Raw genomic sequence first — 21,212 nt, forward strand, 5'->3', positions numbered from 1 at the left:
CTTCTCCAGGGGATCTTCCCAATCCAGGGATTGAACCCAGGTCTCCTGGATTGCAGGTGGATTCTTTACCAGCTGAGCCACAAGAGAAGCCCAAGGACACTGGAGTGGGTATCCAATCCCTTCTCCAGCGGATCTTTCCGACCCAGGAATGGAACCAGGGTCTCCTGCACTGCAGCCAGATTCTTTACTAACTGAGCTATGAGGGCTCAAAATTTATCTTGAGAGGAGCCTATCTTGAGCTGCAGGGAACCATATGCAGAGCTCCTCATTTTTAGCTTAGAGATGAGGTCTGACAACTCACATTTTTAACAAATAACTCCAGAGACTCGGGTGTGCTCCAAAGATTGAGGACCGCGGCTCCCAAGGCAGGTGTGCAGGTGGCCTGGGGAAATCTCAGAAGGCAATCCAGGCCGGCTCATCAGGTTTAGGTTCTGCGGCATGAAGATCACTGAAGGATGTGCATTGATTTCGAATTCATTTCACTAGAAAGTTTGACTGTTGGTGTGCTGCTTACTTCTCACACTGAATTTCATCATTTACAGACATATGAGTTGTCCCTGCAAGACGCCAGCATGCTTGGTCAGGATATAGGATCCTCTGACTATGGCCACTTGGCTAATATTTTGCTGAATGTGTATGTGTGTGTCTGTGTGTTTATTGTAAGCAGAATTGATCTATTTTCCTTTTCCATTCTATTATTAGGGAGTCTTCCTTCTTTTCGTAGTGTCTGGAAAGTATTGTTTTTGTCAGACTGGAATCGTTTCCTTGGATGGTTGATAGAATTCACTACTGAATCAGTAGGAGATGTATAAAGAGAAGTAGTGTCAGGAATTGAGGGCTGGCTAGGAAGCCTAGAATCTGTAGCGCAGGCTGTGAGGAAGGACAGGCTAGATCTTTTTGGCAGGAGCCGAAGCTCTGCTCTTAGGGCTTTTCAATGGATTGAATCAGGCCCACCCAGATTATCCAGGATAATCTCCTTTAAAGTCTATTGATTATGGGCTTTAATCACATGTATAAAATACATTCACAGCAACAACTAGAAGAGTGACTGAGTAACAGGGTACTGTAGCCTAGTCAAGTTGGCACATAAAATCAGCCATCATGGGGTGGGGAAACTTTTAAATGCTCATCCCATTGTTAAACAGTTATAAGACTATTTGGACTTTTCTAAGTTGCATTATTGCTATGAATTCTATTTTATTACAAACTTTCTGTTTTTGCTCATAACTTATTATCATTACAGTGATTACTACTTATTATAATCACAGTCTCTTTTCCATTCCTGTACCTTCTGTCTTCTTTCTAGATTAATCTCACCAAAGTTTTGCTACTTTTCAAACAATAAAATATTGATTTTGTTCACCCTCTGTATTGGCTTTCTTTTGCATTAATTTCTGTATCTTCATTCATTTTTTTTTGGGGGGAGCAGTTATTTTCCTCTTCTTTTTCTAATTTCTTGAGAGGGATACTTAGCTCATTAATGTCAGCCTTTTCTTTTATAACCACACACATTTGTGGCTAATATTTTCCCCTAAGAACAACCTTGACTGTATCCCACAAATTTTGATATTTAATACTTTCCCTATCAAAACATTCAATATATGTTCAACTTCCTATTATGATATTTTGACCTATAGTTATATAGAAGCATGTTGCTTCATTTCCAAACAGGATGTGGGTAAAAATGTCAAGATAGGAATTTGGGAATAACATTATTCAACTCACAGCCCTTGATAGTGGTTGGGATATACGTTTACCTCCTCTTTCCCTGGCCCCTACTCCCAGCTTCGATAAGGGTCAGAGAAATATACATATTCAACTTTAGTAGACAAGGTCAAATAGTCTTCTCAAGTTCTTGTACCCATTAACCCTCCCTCCAGCCATGCATGAGAGTTCTAGTTGCCCTCACATCCTTGCCAACATTGGTATTCTCTGTTTTTTTAGAATTCTAGATCAGTTCAGTTGGTGGCTCAGACGGTAAAGCATCTGCCTACAATGCAGGAGACCCGGGTTCGATCCCTGGGTCGGGAAGATCCTCTGGAGAAGGAAATGGCAACCCACTCCAGTACTCTTGCCTGGAAAATCCCATGGGCAGAGGATCCTGGTAGGCTACAGTCTATGGGGTCGCAAAGAGTCAGACACGACCGAGCAACTTCACTTTCACTTTCAGTTCAGTTTAGTTCAGTCGCTCAGTCATGTCCAACTCTTTGCGACCCCATGGACTGTAGCACACCAGGGTTCCCTGTCCATCACCAACTCCCGGATCCTACTCAAACTCATGACCATTGAGTCGGTGATGCCATCCAACCGTCTCATCCTCTGTCATCTCCTGCGTTCAATCTTTCCCAGCATCAGGGTCTTTTCCAATGAGTCAGTTATTTGCATCAGGTGCCCAAAGTATTGGAGCTTCAGCTTCGGCATCAGTCCTTCCAATGAACATTCAGGACTGACTTCCTTTAGGATGGACTGGTTGGATCTCCTAGATCTCATAGTTTTAATTTACGTTTCCTGAGAACTAATGAGACTGACCACCAACACAACACAACAGTGTGTCCTGATGAACAGAAGTTCTTCATTTGCATGTAGTTTTATCTTTTTTTTAATTTTACAGAGTGTGACTGCAGTATTTGGTGAGAGGATCTTTACAGAAATAATTAAGGAAAAATGAGGTCCTAGTCCAATATGGCTTCTTACAAGAAGAGGAGATGAGGACCCAGACACACACATGTGAGGGAAGATCATGTGAGGACACAAGGAGAAGTTGAGTGAGAGAAGCCAGACATGTAAGAGCACACACTGTGTGGTTTCATTTATGTCAAACATAAAAATGGGAAACCCTAATGTCTGCTACTAGATAGCAAGAGAGGGGTTCCCCTCAGTGAGGTAGTGACTAGGAGGGGACCTGGCAGATGGGCTTCTGGGGTGCTGGCCAGATTCTGTTTCTTGACCTGGGTGCTTTTGCACAGATAATGTTCTCTCTGTGAGATGACATCAAGCTGCACACTTCTGTATGATCTGCACATTCATTTTAGGGTCTATTTAGCTTCTATACAAAGTAAGAAAAACACAAGAGCACTAAACTTGGAGTTTTGGGTTTTCTTATGTTTTTTTTTTTTTTTTTTAATAATCTGAAGGATTGGAAGATGATTAGGCAGGGATGGCCTTCCTGTCTTTGTTATTGGACAGCATCAGCTTTTTATTTTTTTTCCCACTGATGGTGTCACAGGGCACCTGCTGGGACACACATGTGAGGGATTGGCAAAAGCAGACCCACCTGGTGCACAGAGCCCCTGGTTGTTGGGTGGGGAACAAAGGGGAGCCTGCATGGAGTCAGGGAGACCTGGTTAATCCATGGCAGAGTCCAAGTTAGGACTCCAACCCCATCCTGTACTCCATGTGCCATAGTGTGCCCACCATCTAGTCCTTGGGGCCCCTGGTGCGGTGGGGGCAGTGCCAGCCCTACTACTCCCTACCTCCAGTGGGCCTTGGTCTGAGTTTCTCCCCACTCTGACTTGGGGCAGGCTCCTGACTAGCAGCCTCACAAGCAGCTGCTTGCCCAGCTCAAGTACCGCTTGCCCGCTGAGGTTGTGAATATAAAGGTCAGGGGAATTCTTCTCTTTGGGCTCTAGAAGTCAGGAGGTGCATAGGCCCTGAGGGTCGCAGAGGCCCACATGGCCCTCCCGTGGGATACTTGAAGGTACATGTGAGTGTCTGCAGGCTGTAAGACAATTTCAGGGCTGTGTGGTTCTCTCTCTCTCCCTCACAGACAGACAGACAGACACACACACACACACACGCTTAATCACAGACACCATTAGGGTCATGTGTGGCCAAGCGTGCCCACGGCTGGCCGTTTTCTGAAGCCTGTGGAGCTGAGGGGGGGAATGGGACCTCCCAGACTGCTGCTCTGGGGATGGTTGTGAAAGGCACAACATGTTACCACAAGATGAAGCTCAGAGCTCAGCAGTCACCAGACTTCGCTTGTGGCTAGATCTGGGCACACAATGGAGGTGATGTCACTAGAGCTTCACATTATTTCATCCAATTAACCGAGAGTTAATTAGTATGTCCGGAGTGCTTTGAAGCTGAAGAGTGCTGTTTATTCATGACTGGGGTGGAAGCAGTGAGCTGAGAGGCAGCACCAGGAGCACGGACACTGGAATGGGAAGATGGGCCACGTTTCTGCCCCTGACTGGTGGTGAGGCTACTAGGAGACAGGTGTCAAAGTGTTTGTAGGAGTGTTCTGAAGCTGCCACAATAAAGTGCCACCCATGGTGGGAGTAAGGGGGAGCTTAAAACAACATTTATCTTCTCAAAGTTCTGGAGGCCAGAAATCTGAAATCAAGGTATGTGCTGGGCCATGCTCCTTCAGAAACCTCTTGGAGAGAATCCTTCCCACGTCTTCCAGCTTCTGGTGGCCCCAGGCTTTCCTTGGCGTGTGGCTGCATCCCTCCCACCCTCTGCCTCCATATCAACATGACAGTCTGTGTCTCTCCTCTCCTCATTAGGGCATCATCTTATTGCATTAGGGTCCCCCTGAATGCCCTCATCTCAACCTGCTCTACCGAGACCCCATTGCCATGTCAGGTCATGTTCAGAGGTACTGGAGGTTAGGGAGGAACACAGTGGCCCTTGAATGCTTCATTCTTGTGACTTTCCTTCCCTTGCTACTTCCCTCAGCACAGGCTTCTAGAAGGAGCTGGACAGAAGACTCTAGGAGGGGATTATCATTGTAACAGGTATTCTTTCATGAATAGGCTTTTCTTCTTAGACCAGTCTCAGCCATCCCTGAGTGTTGGCCCCTTATCTGAGCAATGAAAGGGCTGACTTAGGTGCCCTCCCTCAGTTACAGACCCTGGGGGAGAAAGCTTGGCCACCTGGGCACTGGAGTCTAGCCCCAGAAGACTGCTACACAGAGCCTGGCTCTTCCCAGGCAGTCCCAGGCCAACTAGGATTCATGGAACATGGTCCTGGAGAATTTGCTCAGCCCTGGGTCATGCCTGTTTTCTCACTACTGCGTTGCTGGGTTTTCATGCCAGTGGCCTCCTACAGCAGAGGCCTCCTCTGGCTGATACCCCAGGCAGCTTCTGCCTCCCCTTCAGTTCCATTTAGCTCAGCTCTATGGAGCACTCACGCTGAGGTGGGGAGAGGTAGGCTCCATGGGGCTGGCACGACAAGGGTCACAGGGAGTTTCTGAGCAGGCCCTGTCTTGGAGGGCTCCTTAGTCTAGGGGGACTCAGGGAGAAGAGCCAGGAATCTTGGGCTACAGCCATTGGTGGAGGAAGCAGGCACGGGGAGGGGCTTCAATTGGCCAGGCTGCCAGACCAGAAGAGACTCGTGGGAGTCTGCCAGCAAAGGGGACAGGAGGCATCCCAGGGAGGGGCCCTTATATGCTGCCATGGGTCTCCCAGTCCAGGGAGAGTCCCTCTAATGATCCCTGGCCGGAGATGTCAGAAATTCTCTTGGGACCCTCCACACTGAAAACAGCCACTCAACATCCAGCGGTCTGAGCCAGAACTGGATTTGGAAAAGGGAGTAATCCGACAGTCGTGTTAACAGGACAGGGACCTCTGGAGCCCTTGAGCTGCAGTGGCACAGGGCGCCATCTCCTGAATAGCCCTCAGAGCCATGGGACCTTGGGGCTTGTCCCTGCCTCTCTTGCAAGGCCAAGTCTCTACAGGCTTGGTCTCGGTACCATCAGGGCTCATATTGGGAGCCCCTTCAGTTCACTGTGGCTAGATGGCCTTTGGCTATGTGGCCTTAGCTCAGCCTCTGAGGTTCTCTCTCCCGAATACTAATCCCAGCCCCAAATGGGGCACAGAGAACATGTCCAAATCCCAGTCCCTCCCCTACTGGGACACAAGGCCCAGCCCCAGGATCAGAGGCCTAGTCCTGGGCCTGGAGGCAGTGCTAGAACAAACACTTGTTCACCTGGGCCTTTGGATTCTCAGGCCTTTCTGAACCCACCCTACAGATCCACCCACATTTCTCAGCACCTTCTAAGCCAGTGCCATCATACTAGTGACCTCTGTACAGGTCTGACAACCATTACTTGGTGCCAAACCAGCCCAGGGAATGATCTGAATAGTATTTGGCAGACAGGGCTCCAGGGATCTAGCAATTTGCTCAAAGCCCTTGGCCCATCAGAAGCAGGTTAGAGCGTTAGGTAGGCAGCCCTTTGGCTCTTTACCCAGGGCCTCACCTCTCCAAGCTCTGCGGGAGCTGCCCCACCCTGGATTCATGGCTGCTGAGCCTGCCAGGACTTGTCTGCCCTTTGGCCCCCTCTTCCAGCTGGAGGCCTGCCACATACCAGGGCCCAGTACCTTCTCTGCCTCAATGGCCTGCTCAGCACCCTCTGTGTGCATCTACCCACAGGGCTGCAACTCTCCCTGGCCACTGCTTAAGTGAGTTGTCTCACTGTCTTGTCCTTGCATTCAGATAGAACCTCATGCTTGACTGCTTTTGGCAAACCTTAGAGGAGCAGGACGCTCCTGCCCCAGTGACCACCAGGCCAGAGTAATCCTTTTCGGGATCCCATGTACCTCATTAGCTACTGTTATAGGTTGATTGATGGCTCCCAAAGATGTCTACATTTTGGGGAGAAAGAGATGTGACAATGGAAGCAGAGATCTCCACTTTGAAGATGGAGGAACCGGCTACAAGCCAAGGCTTACAGGCAGCCACTGGAAGCTGAAATAGGCAAGAGAACAGATTTTCCCCCTAGAGCCTCCAAAAGCAACCACCCTGTTGGCACTTTGACTTTGTTTCAGTGTAACTGATGTTGAACTTCTGACTTCTAGAACCCTAAGAGAATAAGTTTGCATTGTTTCAAGCCACAATATGTAAATGAATGAACGAAGCTGTGTACCAAGAAAACTATATTGACCAAAGCAGACAACAAGCAAGACTTGACCCTGACTTCACAGTTTGCAGACCTCTGCTCTTGAGGCAAGGAGCATTTGAGTTGTTACTTTGTCTGTGGGACTCTCTGAGTAAGGGCTCTATCTCGGTCAATTGTGTATCCCTTTGGACTTAGCAGGAAGTCTGTTAATAGTTTCTGAATTGATGGTCCCCAACCCCTGCCCCCATCCCCATGGAGAAGAAAGCCAACGGCTTGTGCATCTCCTAGTACCTGCTAGACAAGGCATCTTGCAAGAGTTGGGAGGTAGGCTGCAGTATAAGACAAAAGGAGGGACACTCTTTGCTCCTTTTCTCCTCTACCTAGGTCCCTCTAGAAAGTTCTCTGGGCTGAAGGAGCTAATGTGAACAAAACTCCTGGGGCTGACTGAGAGTCAGCCCCACCAAAGGTAAGTCTAATTTGGAGTCTTCTGAGACCATCAACTAGGCAATGCTTATGAAAAGAGGTGGATGCTGGTGATGGAAAGTTGTAGTGTCTCCATTCCTAAACATCTATTTGTGTTCATTGGACCCTTCACTTTGGAAAGCCTGAGATGAGAGCCTGTGTCCCTTGAATCTACAATGTAACGTTGGGTGCACTGGCCTGGGGAACTGGGAGCAGTGCTCAGTGCCTGAGTGCCCTTGCCTGAGGCTCCCCCAGGTGGTCAATGTGGGTATTACCGCCTTTCTCCTCTCAATGCCCATGAGTCTAGTGACAATTACTGACCACCTTCTCAGCTATGCTTCCCTCATAGCTCAGTTTGTAAAGAATCTGCCTGCAATTCAGGAGACCCCGGTTCTATTCCTAGATCGGAAAGATTCCCTGGAGAAGGGATAGGCTACCCACTCCAGTATTCTGGCCTGGAGTACTCCATGGACTATACAAAGAGTCGGACGCAACTGAGTGATTTTCACTTTTCTCAGGAGTAAGCACCACCCAGGACTTGAGGGACAGAGAAATGCATCAAAAGCCCCTGGCCCCTGGCTCAGAGGAGAATGGGCAGCTAAGGCCATGAGTACCGTATGATTGAGGAAGGGCTTAGATGGCATGTAGGGCAGGCTCTGTGGGAAGCCAGAAGAGAGACATCTTCATGGGGGAGAAAATGATGTTGGAGGTGAGGGTTGAAAGCAGAGGCTGCAGGCCCAGCTGTGCAGAGGAGAGTGCTGCTCAGGAGCACAAGGAGCTGCAAGCCTAACTTGCTGGGGCTGGTGGAGGGACGGAAGGTGAGGGAGGTCACAGAGAGAGGCATTTCAGTTCAGTAGAAGGGAAAGCTTCTTAACACCAGGCTGTCTCACCCAGCAAGCAGAGAGGAGGCCGAGAGCTCCTGTTAGCAGATAGAAATGCACACCAGAGTTTGGAGGGTTGTGGCCAAAGGCCTAAACCATTCCTGCGCTGTCTGCCGAGCCAGCCTCTGCCTTGGTTCCAGTCCTTCCCCAGTTTGGAGTCAGGGACCCCACAGATAGAGGAGCTGGCCATGGGCGGCCCCCGTCCCAGGCACACACTCTGGCCTCTGCCTCCTTGGCTTGTCCCCTTTGGACCCTCCGTCCAAAGCAGGCTTCTCCGCAGCTGCTGGGCCCCATCCCACTGGCTCGAATTCTGTGTTGGGCCACAGTCATGTTTGAAAAGCTGATGGTGGCCATGTGCCTCACGTGCCAAAAGACACACACTCACAGATGCCCCAAAGGCTGCGTCCAATTTATGGGGTTCACAAGACCTCCCAAATCCACACAAGAATGCCAGGCCTGGAACCTCTGCTCCAACTCGGCCCACTGGCTGCCCTGTTCCTCGTTCCTTGGGCTTCTTCCTTTGCTTGCAGCTGTTATTATAGGATACCAGGCCAGGCAGGTGGTGACCTCTGTTTCCTGAGCTCCACTCTCCGCTGTGGGAACACTGGTTGGCTCTGCCCACAAGGAGCTCCTGGCCCGGGTGGGGAGACCAGAGGAAAGACAATTTCCAGTCAGGAGAATCAGGGTAGCATGTATGACAGGGGCAGAGAAGGTCGGCTGGAACATGACAGGTGTCAAGCCAGGGGGAGAAGCTGGCAAGGGCGGCTGGGCACAGGCTGTCATAGACAGGCCGCAGAATAGATTCAGGAGAAAACCGGGCCCCACTGAAGTGTTTTTGTCAGAAGAGAGGCAGGGTGTAGATCTGTTTTAGGGGAGGACACCTGGATAGGTGTAGAGTCTGGATCAGAGTGGGAGACAGATCAGCTTAGCCGTCCCAGTATATCTGACCCAGGTGTGGACGGGCCAGGAGTGGAACTAGGTCAGCCCGACTGGGGAGGGGAGAAGGCCTGAAATGAGAGCTCCCCAATGGACGTGCAGCACTGGGTCTGTAGCTGTTCCCAAGCTTGGAAACAAGGGCCTTCCCTCAGGCCTGATTCTGCAGACAGAGGTGCCACAGGGGAGAGGCACAGACTGGGTCATTTTAGGAATGTGTGCTCCAAGGCTATGGCGGCAGGAAAGAAAACAGGATGGTGAGGTGGGCATGTTCAGCCTTACGAGGGTGAGGTGAGGTTCTAGCTGGACTCACTGACCTGCTGGGAGACCACTTCAGTGGTTCAGAACCAAAGGCGGGGCTTGTGAAACAGAGTCAGTTCTTTGGTGGGCCCCCACTTCCTGACAAGTCTCCAGTGGTGTGTGGAGCCCGTGGTTCCCTGGTGGTCACACTTTCCCCAAACAGGTGGGGGCCCAGAGCATTTTGGTCCTCAGTGCTCCTCAGTGAGGTCCACCAACTTCAGTCTTCCCGGCCTGAGACCTTCCTTCCAGTGGCTCCAAAAGTGGAGTCTTCTGTTCTGTGCCCTGGCCTTCTCATCCCTCTCACCCAGCAGAGGAATCCTACAGCAAGCTGACTCCTTTTCAGGGCCTTCCACCAAGACTCCATTTCTAGTTCCATGGACGGCTGCATTACTGCTTGAAGTGTTACTTCCTATCTGGGCTCCCAGGCTCTTTTTAGGGTGGCTAGAATGTTGGTGGCTTTTTGCCCCATTGCTTGAACTGTCAGTGATTTCCCAGGCCTATAAGATAAAGTTCACTCAACCTCTTTAGCTTGACCAAACTCCTACTAGGGCTTCCCTGACAGCTCAGTTGGTAAAGAATCTGCCTACAATGCAGGGGACCCCAGTTCGATTCCTGGGTGGGGAAGATCCCCTGGAGAAGGGATAGGCTACCCACTCCAGTATTCTTGGGCTTCCCTGGTGCCTCAGCTGGTAAACAATCTGCCTGCAATGTGGGAGACCTGGGTTCGAGACCTGGGTTGGGAAGATCGCCTGGAGAAGGGAAAGGCTACCCACTCCAATATTCTGGCCTGGAGAATTCCATGGACTATAATCCATGGGGTTGCAAAGAGTCAGACATGACTGAGCGACTTTCACTTTCACTTTCAAACCCCTACTGCTCCATGTTCCTCCAAGTCATGGGACACTTCCGTACTTCAGAGACACAACACACTGCTAACGAAACTATGACAAACCAATGGCTGTGAACCTGACCTTTTACCTTGAAACATCATCTAGGGGCCTGTACCCAGTGACTCTTCAACCTACACGGTCTTGGCTGGAAGCCATGTATCCCTCCTTGGAACTTATACCACCTGGTCTTATTTCCTGCCTTGTATTACAGGGCCTTCTGAATGTATCTTAATTCCTCTAAGTGCCTTAGGCCAAAGATTCTGTCTTATTTCTGTGTTCCCTCACCCTAGCAGTTCAGTTTCCCCCTAGGTTGGGATGAAGTCTGTATCACACACACTGCATGGCATGTACAATACCTTCAGTTTATTCCAATCTCCCCAGGTGCCTCCCCACCCTTGGACAGAGGTAGAGAAAAAAAAAAAAAAAACCAGACGTCTTTAAGATTACATTTCAATGAGTCTGAGAAGAAACCAGGTTCTGTAAGAGCAACAGAAAATAAAGAACGCCAATTCACTATATGTGCTGACTTTTGGGAACTGCCCTAAAGGGCTCTGTGAGCATGAGTTGTGAGGAAATAGCCCTTTCTGTATCATCTCCAAGCAGATAAAGGAGGGGCTCTTCTCTCTGACCTTTCCCATGGCTTCCTGTCCACCTGCTCAGTGTCCCACCTTGCCATTAAAAGGACAAGAGGGTTCTGTGGATGATAAGAAAGATGTACATGAAAGAATGCTTTATGAAAAATAACGCAGGCAGGCACAGCAGCTGTACCTGAGAGAGAACTCGGGAGCATGCAAGGAGGTGAACAACAAGCAGTCTTTCCCCCGGGGGGATTGGGGGTTTACAGTTGTTCTAAGCTTTTTCTCTCAACTCTGTGTCTATTTGAAATGTACATTTGATGCCTCACATAACTTCTGCTTTTCTCTAGGGTATTTGTCGTCCGTGGCTCCTTGAACAGTCTGCATGGAAATAAATCTAGGACCCCCTTCTCAATCAGCAAATGACTGTTTCTTCCCTACAGCTTCTTTGGTTGTGCACAGGGGACACTGGAATGATTAAGGAACCCAGGGGCGGAGAGAACACAAAACACTTAGAATAGGAAGCTGCTGCCCTGTTTTCAGAAACTGACATCCAGTCCCATGAAGAAGACGTGTCTGCTAACTTCACCGTCCTCTCGGTCACGGAAGGGTGGATGTGCTGTCACCACACTGGCTGGGGGAGACCTAAGCTAAGAAGACAATCACTGGAAGGAGGTTAGTTTATTGGTCTCCAGGGGAGAGAGTTATCAGCTAGGGAATGCATTGAAGGGCCAGGGCTGGGGGCGCCTCACATAACCTTGCGCAGGTGGTGAAAGCTCTGCACGGTCTTGTCCACAGCATCATCCATGGTGACCAGCGGCCGGTAGCCCAGGAGTTTTTTGGCTTTCTCGCAGCTGTAGTAGTGGAACGTGCCGGCCAGTGCGACCCGAATGGGCGTGAAAGTGGGCTGAAGCTGGATGACAGGACTGATCACCATCACCAGGAGGGACACCAGGAGGGCTAGATAGTAAGCCAGCCAGTAGGGGATGTGGTACTTGGGGGCCTCGTAATTGAGGCCTGTCAGGATTCGGGACAGGAAAGTCCAGAAGGGGATGGGCTCATCGTTGGTGATGTGAAAAGCCTGCAGAGAGAACCAGAAACTAGGAACTGCTCCCCAGCAGTGTGGGGAGCGGGCCATGCTTAGAGCTCAGCCACAGCCTGCTGGCTCAGCCAAGACCAATATTTTGAGAAGCCAGGGGCCACTCACCGCCTGCCCACCCCAGCTCCTTCACAAGGCAGCTCAAAAGTAAGGTGGAGATTAAGCCCACACAGAGTGCAGCGTTTCTCGTCTGCAAATGTCAGCCAGTGAGTGACAGGCCTTTTGGGTTCGCAGCTACAGGCAACTTTCCAGTGTAGTGGGGAAGGTGATGAAGTTTAGCTGTGGGCCAGGATTTCAAGTGAAGCTTAGACTGTACTTGGGAAGGTACGTTGGTTATTTTAATAACTGTGTTAATCGTGGTAATGGATCTTACCTTCAGATGCTATGAACGGGTCGTATGACCTATCTCAAATGTGCTCCCTCCCCCCACCACGTTGAGAGTTCTGAGTCGGAAAAGGGCCAAAATCCAGGAGAGAAGAATGAGACCCCAATGGGGAGGGGATTCCAAAAGTGGGAGTGAGAAACAAGGAAGGGGGACCTAGGAATGTGCTCTCCCATCTCTGTGTAAGAGCTGACCTTCCCTTGTCAGAGGGCTTGACCACGGCCCAGTGGGATCCTAAGGTAAGTCTGCCAGGAAACAGGGTCAGAGAAGCAGTGTGCCAGCAGATGGCATCACAGGGACACACAGGGGCAGGAGAGCCAGCCGCTGTCAAGCAGGTGGAAGCAGGTGCATTACCTTCCCGCCCAAGGTGGTGTCCCGGGAGAGGTGCTCTGCAGCCAGGATGTGTCCATGGACCACGTTCTCCACAAAGGTAAAGTCTACCAAGTTCTTCCCGTTCCTGCAGATGCACAAGGAATGAGTCCCCTGTGCCTGGAGCACTCAGCTGCACACCTAGGAGAGCCCCTAGGCGTGGAACCAGGGTGCCGACCCACCTTGGCAATGCCAGCCCAGGTACACCTGGGCATCTGTGAAGATGTGCTGGAGGCCAGGGCTCCTGGGCCTTCAGGGCCAAAGGGATATTTAGGGGCCAACCCATGAATCTGAAAGCCCCTAGCCCTGCCTGCCCCATCCTGGCATGGCCTATGCTGGTGGTGTCTTCTCTGGGCTCCAGTTTGGACAGCAGCTCTCAACTCCTTCCAGGGCACTGTGGGCTAATGTGTTGCTCTGGCCTCAAGAGTTCTCTGCTATCTCTTTCTAGTCCTGCGGCAGGGAGGCTGAGCGAGAGGCAGGGAGGCAAGGTGGCAAAGCACAGGGATAAGGGGGGAAAGAAAGGAAGAAAAGAGAATGAAGGAAGGACGGATGGATGGATGGAAGAATAGAAGGAAGGAGGGAAGGAAAGATGTACTTGGGACACAGAACCACTCTCATCACCTGCAGAGGCCCAGAGGAGGAATGTTAACACCTCCCCTTGCCTTCCTAGATGCAAAGGAAAGTGGAGGGCCCGGCCCTTGACCCTGGGACAATTGTTTCCCCTCTGAGTCAGTTTCCTGAATTTCCAAACATGGACACAAATATTTTTCCAGCCTGCCTGATAGGGTTCATGGGGCAGAAATCCATGTCTCCCTGGAACCTGTGACTATGACCTTATCTGGAGATGAGGTCTTTGAATATATAATTAGTTAAGACGAGGTTGCGCTAGAGTAGGGTGGGCCTTAAACCTAATGACTGGTGTCCTTATAAGAGGAGGGATCTTTTGGAAAAGACACACAGAGAAAAGCATGTCATGTGAAGATGGAGGCTGAGATTGAAGTGACACGTCTACGAGCCAAGGGTTGCTGGCAGCCATGTGAGGCTGGGAGCAAGGCCTGGAACAGACCCCCTCAGAGCCTCCACAGGGAGCCAACCCCACCAATACCTGGATTTTGGAGTCCTGGACTCCAGCACAGGGAGTGAACCCATTTTTGTTATTCTCGGCCTCATTTCTTGTGGCAGCCGCAAGAAATGGACAATAGGCAGAAGACAAGGCCACAGGAGAAAAGGGCCGACAGTGACTAACCCTTGTTTCAGGGGCCGGGCGGGGGGCATAGAGGGGGGCAGTCAGGGGCCAACTTACCCGATCACGAACTTCATCTTGCCTTTCTTGGCTGCCTCGATGAGAATGGGGACCAACTGGTTGTCCCTTGGGCCAAAAATGCCATGAGGGCGGATGGCTATGGTCAGGAAATTCTTCTCGGGATCATTGGCACCCAGGACTGCCTGCAGGAGAGCGAAGGGAGTGTGTGGGTTGCAGACACTGAAGAATTCTAGACTATTTCTCTGTTCCTTTCTCCACCCCAACACCCATATCTGAAGACACAGGACAGAGAGCTGGGTCAAAGCCAGTAAGATCCAATAGAAAGGACTGGCTTTAAAGTACAGAGAAACAGGGTTTGTCTCAAAAGGAATAAAACTTCCCAAAGATCTGTTAGGTTGTTGCTAAAAATGGAGATCGCGATGAAATGAGATGGCCCATGTCAACTCATTCTACTACCTTACCAAGGGTTTCTACTCTACAGCGGCAAAATCCTTGCCCATGTTTTGGTCTGAGCGAGTTCAAGTTACTTGCCGACTGTTCACAATGGTCAGAGTTACTCAAAGGGGTCTCACTTGTGTTGACTTGTTGGGCACTCTGCTGGAAATAAGGTAAGCCTGTAAACGCCTCTGGGAGGCTCTCTGTACTCCAAGGAGCAAGGGGACAGACCCAGGACTGGAGCTTGCAAATGGCGAGGCCTCCACCTCTGCACTGTGAGGCCCTTGGGTTTCCCAGCAGACGAGCTCTTCTGGAACGTTCCAAGTTGGAGTAATAGCAAACAGATGGGGGGCAGCTAGTGCTCAGACCATGCAGGGAGACTCAGGCCAATTCAGTGTTAAGCTTTGCTTCCATATGTACTGGCTATGAAAGGAAACCTCAGTGGGTGCGGTCCACTACCAACACCTGGGAGAGTCACTCACAGCTGCCCAGCTGAGGTAAGCTGCCCGTGGCTGATGAACACCCATGGTCCGCAGTGTAGGGTGTCCTCCTGGTAATACTCTCTTGGACGTTAGTCCTGGAGCTGGCAACTGTCAGAGTCCCCATTATGTAGCCCAGACCACTGCTAAAACCAGGAGCTCCCTAGTGAAGCTGATTTGCCAAGTAGAAAACCACTTTCCCTTAAAATAAAGCAAGATCCTTCCATTGCTTGATTTTTTTTTTTTTAAAGAGGAGGGGGTGCAAGAGTACTAGGAAGGTGTATTCAAATGAAAACACACTTGAGTGTTTAGCTGAGTTTTGCCTGCCGCTTTGGATTATCATAAATTGTCTGATTTCTGGAGCAGAGGTTGAGTGCAGGCTCTAGAGCCGCATGGCCTCAGGAAGCTTCTGAATCTCTGTATCAGCTGTCCTCAACTGTCTTCTGTAACCTGGTGAAGATCACAGTACCTGCCTTAAGGGGTCATTATGAAGCTTAAATGAAGCAATTCCCCGTAAAACACACAGAGTGGCATCTGGCCACATTAGGCTATTCTGTTGCTATTTTTTCTGTTATCATCTTTACAACTGAATTTCATCTACAAATTTTATTTCACAAGTTATACAGTTAGGCTTCAGAATAATAACATATTATGTTGCTTCAGTCGTGTCCGACTCTGTGCGAAATGGCAACCCACTCCAGTATTCTTGCCTCGAGAATACTGTGGACAGAGGAGCCTGGTGGGCTGCTGTCCATGGGGTCGCACAGAATCGGACACGACTGAAGCAACTGAGCATGCACTGCATGCATGCGTTGGAGAAGGAAAGGGCAACCCACTCCAGTATTCTTGCCTGGAGAATCCCAGGGACAGAGGAGCCTGGTGGGCTGCTGTCTATAGGATCACACAGAGTCGGACACGACTGAAGTGACTTAACAGCATGTTCATAAACATTCTTCTTAAGAATCTAAATCCTGCAGATGTTCATGGAACTCGTTTGTCACTGACTCAACCAGTTACCAGGTACGTACTCTCTCTTGTAAGATCTTTGTCTCCGTGTAGTAGTCAATGGGTTTCATGGCATAAGGGAGGTCTTCGGTTCCATTCTTGATGTCAACACCCTCAAAGGTGACACTGGCACTGCTGGTTAAAATGAGTTTCTGGCAGAGGAGAAAATTAGATGCAAAAAAATGAGTCAGGAATGATCACTATATAAACACCATGAAGGTCACGTAGGAAAGGAAATCAAATGGCACATGTTCACTTTCTTTACTATGATGCCTTCTCTTTTCAGGCCTTCTTAAAACAATGCAAAGATCACTTATGCAGGTATGAGGATTTGAGACACATTATGGTATGACATTCTAAAACAGTGGATTTTACATTTTCCCTCGTCTTATCACAACTGAGGGATAGAAGACACTTCTGCTCACAACCTTGGCACATCAGCATACATGCACAGGCGTGGTGAAATGCTATCTGACAGGAAGGTGCTTTCTTATGAGGGTCCCCAGCTTTCGGCTATCCGGTTAAGGGCAGCCCATCCTAAACTGAACATCATTAGCTCAAATCACATCTCTATCACTTTTATTCAACATGGTCCTGCAAGTCCTAGCCAGCATGGTAGGATAAGGCAAACAACAAACTATTAAATATAACGATTTGAAAAGAAGAAACAAAAGTGTTTGGGGAAAAAAAAGTGTTTGCAAGTGTTGGAAATGTCTATATACAAAACACTACAAACATACAGAAAATATTAGACTTCAGCAAACTGCAGAGTACAAAACTGATACACAAAGATTAACTGGTTTCTATGCAATAGCAGTGGAAAATGAAAGATATTTCAATCAGCAGAAGTGAGGTATATGGAATAAATTTAACAAAAGATGTACAGAACCTTTATGAAGTAAAGTAAAAGATCTACGAAAGGCATTAAAGAGATAGAGAAATACATAGCAAGACTCCATATTGGAAAAGATGTCCATTCTCTCCCAAATTAGTTTTAGGTTTGATGCAATTACACTAACATTTCCAATAGGCTTTATCAGGAACTTGACAATCTGGTTCTAAAATGTGTATGAATGAGCAAAGGGCTAGGAATAGTCAAGCAAACTCTGAAGAACAGAGTTGGGGAATGACTTGTCCTACACCAGATACTGAGGTTCATGCTAGGGCAGGGCACAGGGGCCTGGGCACAGACAGGGCCATGGAGCATGAGAGCTGGGAACAGGACCACAGAGACATGCTCTAAACATCAGGGAAGGGACGGATGGTACAGTACATGCTGCTGAGCACCCAAACATCCTCTGCTTACCTCAGAACATATACAGACAGAAATTCCTGGTGGATTAGACATGTAAATATGGGAAGTAACACTTTAAGCCTTTGAGAAGAAAAGCAGTCAATGATCGTTTCATCTCTGTTGAGAGAGATTCCCTAAATACCACATAAAACCCCCACTTCCTGCACTGCTACCCACTGAGCGATCCTGCCACTTCAGTGACTATACCAGACTGTACTGTATTTCAAGACAAAGAAATCTCAAAAACATAATGCTACGGCAAGAACAAGCACCTTATGAAAGAAGGCAAAAAAGGAACCAAGAAGAAAGTGGTTGCCCATTTTCTAAAAAAGACTGGTATGATATGAAAGCACCAGCTATGTTCAATATAAGGAATATTGCAAAAACACTGGTCATGAGAACTCAAGGAACCCAAATCGCATCTGATGGCCTCAAAGGTCATGTTTTTGAAGTGAGTCTTGCTGATCTGCAGAATGACAAAGTAGCATTTAAAAACTTCAAGCTAATTACTGAGGATGTTAAGGGCAAAAACTGCCTGATTAATTTCCATGCTATGGATCTTACTTGTGACAAAATGTGCTCCATGGTCAAAAAATGGCAGACAATGACTGAAGCTCACGTTGATGTCAAGACTACCAGTGATTACTTGCTCTGTCTTTTCTGTGTGGGTTCTACTAAAAAACGCAATAATCAGATTCGGAAGACCTCTTAAGCCCAACACTAGCAGGGTGCTTACCTCAGCTGGGCAGCTGTGAGTGACTCTCCCAGGTGTTGGTAGTGGACCGCACCCACTGAGGTTTCCTTTCATAGCCAGTACATATGGAAGCAAAGCTTAACACTGAATTGGCCTGAGTCTCCCTGCATGGCCTGAGCATCAGCTGCCCCCCATCTGTTTGCTACTACTCCATCCTCAAGAAGATGATAGAAATCATGACCTGAGAGGTGCAAACAAATGACTTGAAAGAGGTGGTCAATCAACTGATTCCAGATAGCACTGGAAAAGACACAGAAAAGCCTTGCCAATCTATTTATCTGCTCCATGTTGTCTTCATTGCTGCTGCTGCTGCTGCTGCTGCTAAGTCGCTTCAGTCGTGTCTGACTCTGTGCGACCCCATGGACTGCAGCCTACCAGGCTCCTCCGTCCATGGGATTTTCCAGGCAAGAGTACTGGAGTGGGGTGCCATTGCCTTCTCCGGTTGTCTTCATTAGGAAAGTAAAAATGCTGAAGAAGGCCAAATTTGCACTGGGAAAACTCATGGAGCTACATGGTGAAGGTAGTAGTTCTGGAGAAGCTACTGGGGACCAGTCAGGTGCTAAAGTTGAACAAGCTGATGGATACAAGCCACCAGTTCAAGAATCTGTTTAAAATGCAGACTTTTAATGGTGACAAATAAAAGATCTTATTTGTGGTAAACAACAACAACAACAACATAATGTTGAGAGGAAAAAAAAGCAAGGTGCAGGAAGATATATTCAGTATATTATTTTTACAAAGTTTTAGAATTTCTGTTTTGGCTGTGCCACATAGCATGCAGAAGGACAGCAGTGACACTGAGGCTGGGTAAGGGCAGGACTGCAGCATCACTAATAATACTGTCACCTCAACATTGTGATGAGTATATGGGTGCTATATTATTCTCAGATCTTTTCTGCATGCCTGGGATGATTCAATGCAAAAACAGCAGAGTGTAATTCACAGAGCTCCAGTTAATACAGGCACAGTAGAAAGTAGTGAGGAGTGTGGGATTTACAATTGTCACTTGATTTGCTCCTCCACAAGTAACCAGGAGCTACTAATGTTGCTTAATAGGTGAGGAACCAGATTTGGAGAACTAAGTGATGTCTCTCTGCTAGTAACTCAGACCTGAGAAGGTATAATTTCCACCATAATGTAGCTTGCTGCATTGTTATAAACCCTTGTTCTCTGGATCACCATAATGGGGTACCAGCCACTAGCTAAATGGCACCCCTATCAGTCAAGCCCCTGATGCTTGGGGCAGTGACAGTGACATATGCCACAGATGCTTTGCGAACAAGAGAAGAGAGCTGTTGACCAGCCTCTGGTGTCACCACTTGGCACAACAAGAACAGGCAGTGTCTGGAAAAATAATATGACATTCCTTAAGACAGTAATGATGACCCTATATGCAAGGCAGCAAAAGAGACACAGATGTAAAGAATAGACTTTTGGACTATGTGGGAGAAGGCAAGGGTGGGATGATTTGTAAGAATAGCATTGAAACATGTATATTACTATATGTAAAATAGATGACCAGTGCAAGTTCGATGCATGAAGCAGGCACTCAAAGCTGCTGGTCTGGGACAACCCAGAGGGATGGGGTGGGGAGGGAGGTGGGAGGGGTGTTCAGGATGGGGGGACACATGTGCACCCATGGCTGATTCATGTAGATGTATGGCAAAAACCACCACAATACTGTAAAATAATTAGCCTCCAATTAAAATAAATTAATTAATAAAAAAAACTAAAACCTTAAACATAGAATAACTATATGATTCAGGAATTTCACTCCTGGATATTTACCCCAAAGAAGTGAAAGCAGAAAGTGGAGCAGATTACTTGCATACACATGTTCACAGCAGCATGATTCACAATAGTCAATACAGCCCAGGAATCTATCAAGGGATGAATGAAGAAACAAGATGCAGCGTAGCCCTCCAATAGGCTGTTATTCAGCCTTAAAAAAGAAGGAAATTTTGATCCCACTACAGCATGGATGAACCCAGAAGGTGTTATGCCAAGTAAAGTAAGTCAGACACAAAAGGGCACGTGTTATATGATTGCGCTTGTGTGGGGTCCTTAGAGGAGTCAAATTCATAGAGACAGAGAGCAGGATGGTGGGTTCCAGGAGCAGGGAGAGGGGGAATTAGTGTTTAATTAGTACAGATTTCAGCCTCCTTAGAAGACAAAAAAGTTCTGGAGATGGATGATGGTGATGGTTGACAGCAATGTGAATGTGCTTAATGCCACTGAACTGTACACTTAAAAATGGTTAAAATGGTAAATTTTATGTTTTACATATATTATTTATATTAAAAACATGTTTTTTAAAGCACAACAAAAAACACAAGCAATTTCTAAATTTTGTCACTCTTTAACCAAAGACTAATAAGGCTTAGGGTATTCATATGGTTTGTTCAGCAGCTCCCAGGGCCAAAATTTTAGGCTCTGCAACACTTTAGGAAGCAAGCCTGGCTAGCCCAGGAAGTGAACAAAAGCCCTGGCCCCCATGGACTTGGGAAAAGCCATCATACGTTCTTGACAGCACTCATTCCAGCTTTCCCCTTACCTGAACCCCAGCCTCTTTGCAAGTCTCAATGACATTCTTGGTGCCAATGTAATTGACTTTATAAAAGAGTTCCTTGTTGTTACTGTATGGTGGGGGCGATGCACAGTGGAAAACTGTGCTTACACCTTTCAGAGCTGGGTACAGGTCCTGGAAAGCAAACAGAGACAAAAAAAAAAAAAAATCACTCCTGCTTTATACAAGTAAACAGCCTCCTCACATTCCCAGTCTCCAATCTGGGGCATGAAGGTGTCTTGCCCTTTTATAAATGTCCAATCTACACAGAAATACATTCTCATTGTAAAAGATTAAAAGACACAAAAGTATATGAGGTAGAAACCATATTGTCCCTTTAACCACCTCCCTCCCCCACTATCTCTGCCCCAATAAAAACTGGTTTGGGGCATGAGAAGCCTGTGGGATCCAGAAAAAGATGTCCTTTTCATTATAGGGGGCTGCAATGCAAATGTAGGAAGTCAAGAAACACCTGGAGTAGCAGGCAAATTTGGCCTTGGAGTACACAATGAAGCAGGACAAAGGCTAACAGAGCTTTGCCAAGAGAAGGCAGTGGTCATAGCAAACACCCTCTTCCAACAACACAAGAGAAGACTCTATATATGGACATCACCAGATGGTTAACACTGAAATCACATTGATTATATTCTTTGCAGCCAAAGATGGAGAAGCTCTATACAGTC

General features: G+C 48.0%; 1 protein-coding gene and 1 pseudogene across 2 annotated transcripts in view; one reads left to right on the forward strand and one right to left on the reverse strand.

Annotated features, from left to right (window-relative positions):
* Positions 1-10,650: 10,650 nt before the first annotated feature.
* Positions 10,651-21,212, reverse strand: part of NSDHL (NAD(P) dependent 3-beta-hydroxysteroid dehydrogenase NSDHL) — a 29,588-nt gene continuing 19,026 nt past the window's right edge. For both annotated transcript variants that reach the window (XM_081567372.1, XM_081567371.1), the window contains exons 4-8: positions 20,518-20,664; positions 15,939-16,067; positions 14,036-14,178; positions 12,718-12,820; positions 10,651-11,963 (exon numbers count right to left, since the gene is read on the reverse strand). In XM_081567372.1, the coding sequence (XP_081423498.1) occupies positions 11,631-11,963; positions 12,718-12,820; positions 14,036-14,178; positions 15,939-16,067; positions 20,518-20,664 (855 nt within the window). In that variant the 3' untranslated portion in view covers positions 10,651-11,630. The remainder of the gene's footprint in view (positions 11,964-12,717; positions 12,821-14,035; positions 14,179-15,938; positions 16,068-20,517; positions 20,665-21,212) is intronic.
* On the forward strand, positions 16,504-17,933 carry LOC145535945 (small ribosomal subunit protein eS1 pseudogene; annotated as a pseudogene).

This window comes from Giraffa tippelskirchi, chromosome X, assembly GCF_054371585.1.
Source record: "Giraffa tippelskirchi isolate mGirTip1 chromosome X, T2T-mGirTip1v1.2.pri, whole genome shotgun sequence".
Taxonomy (NCBI): Eukaryota; Metazoa; Chordata; class Mammalia; order Artiodactyla; family Giraffidae; genus Giraffa; species Giraffa tippelskirchi.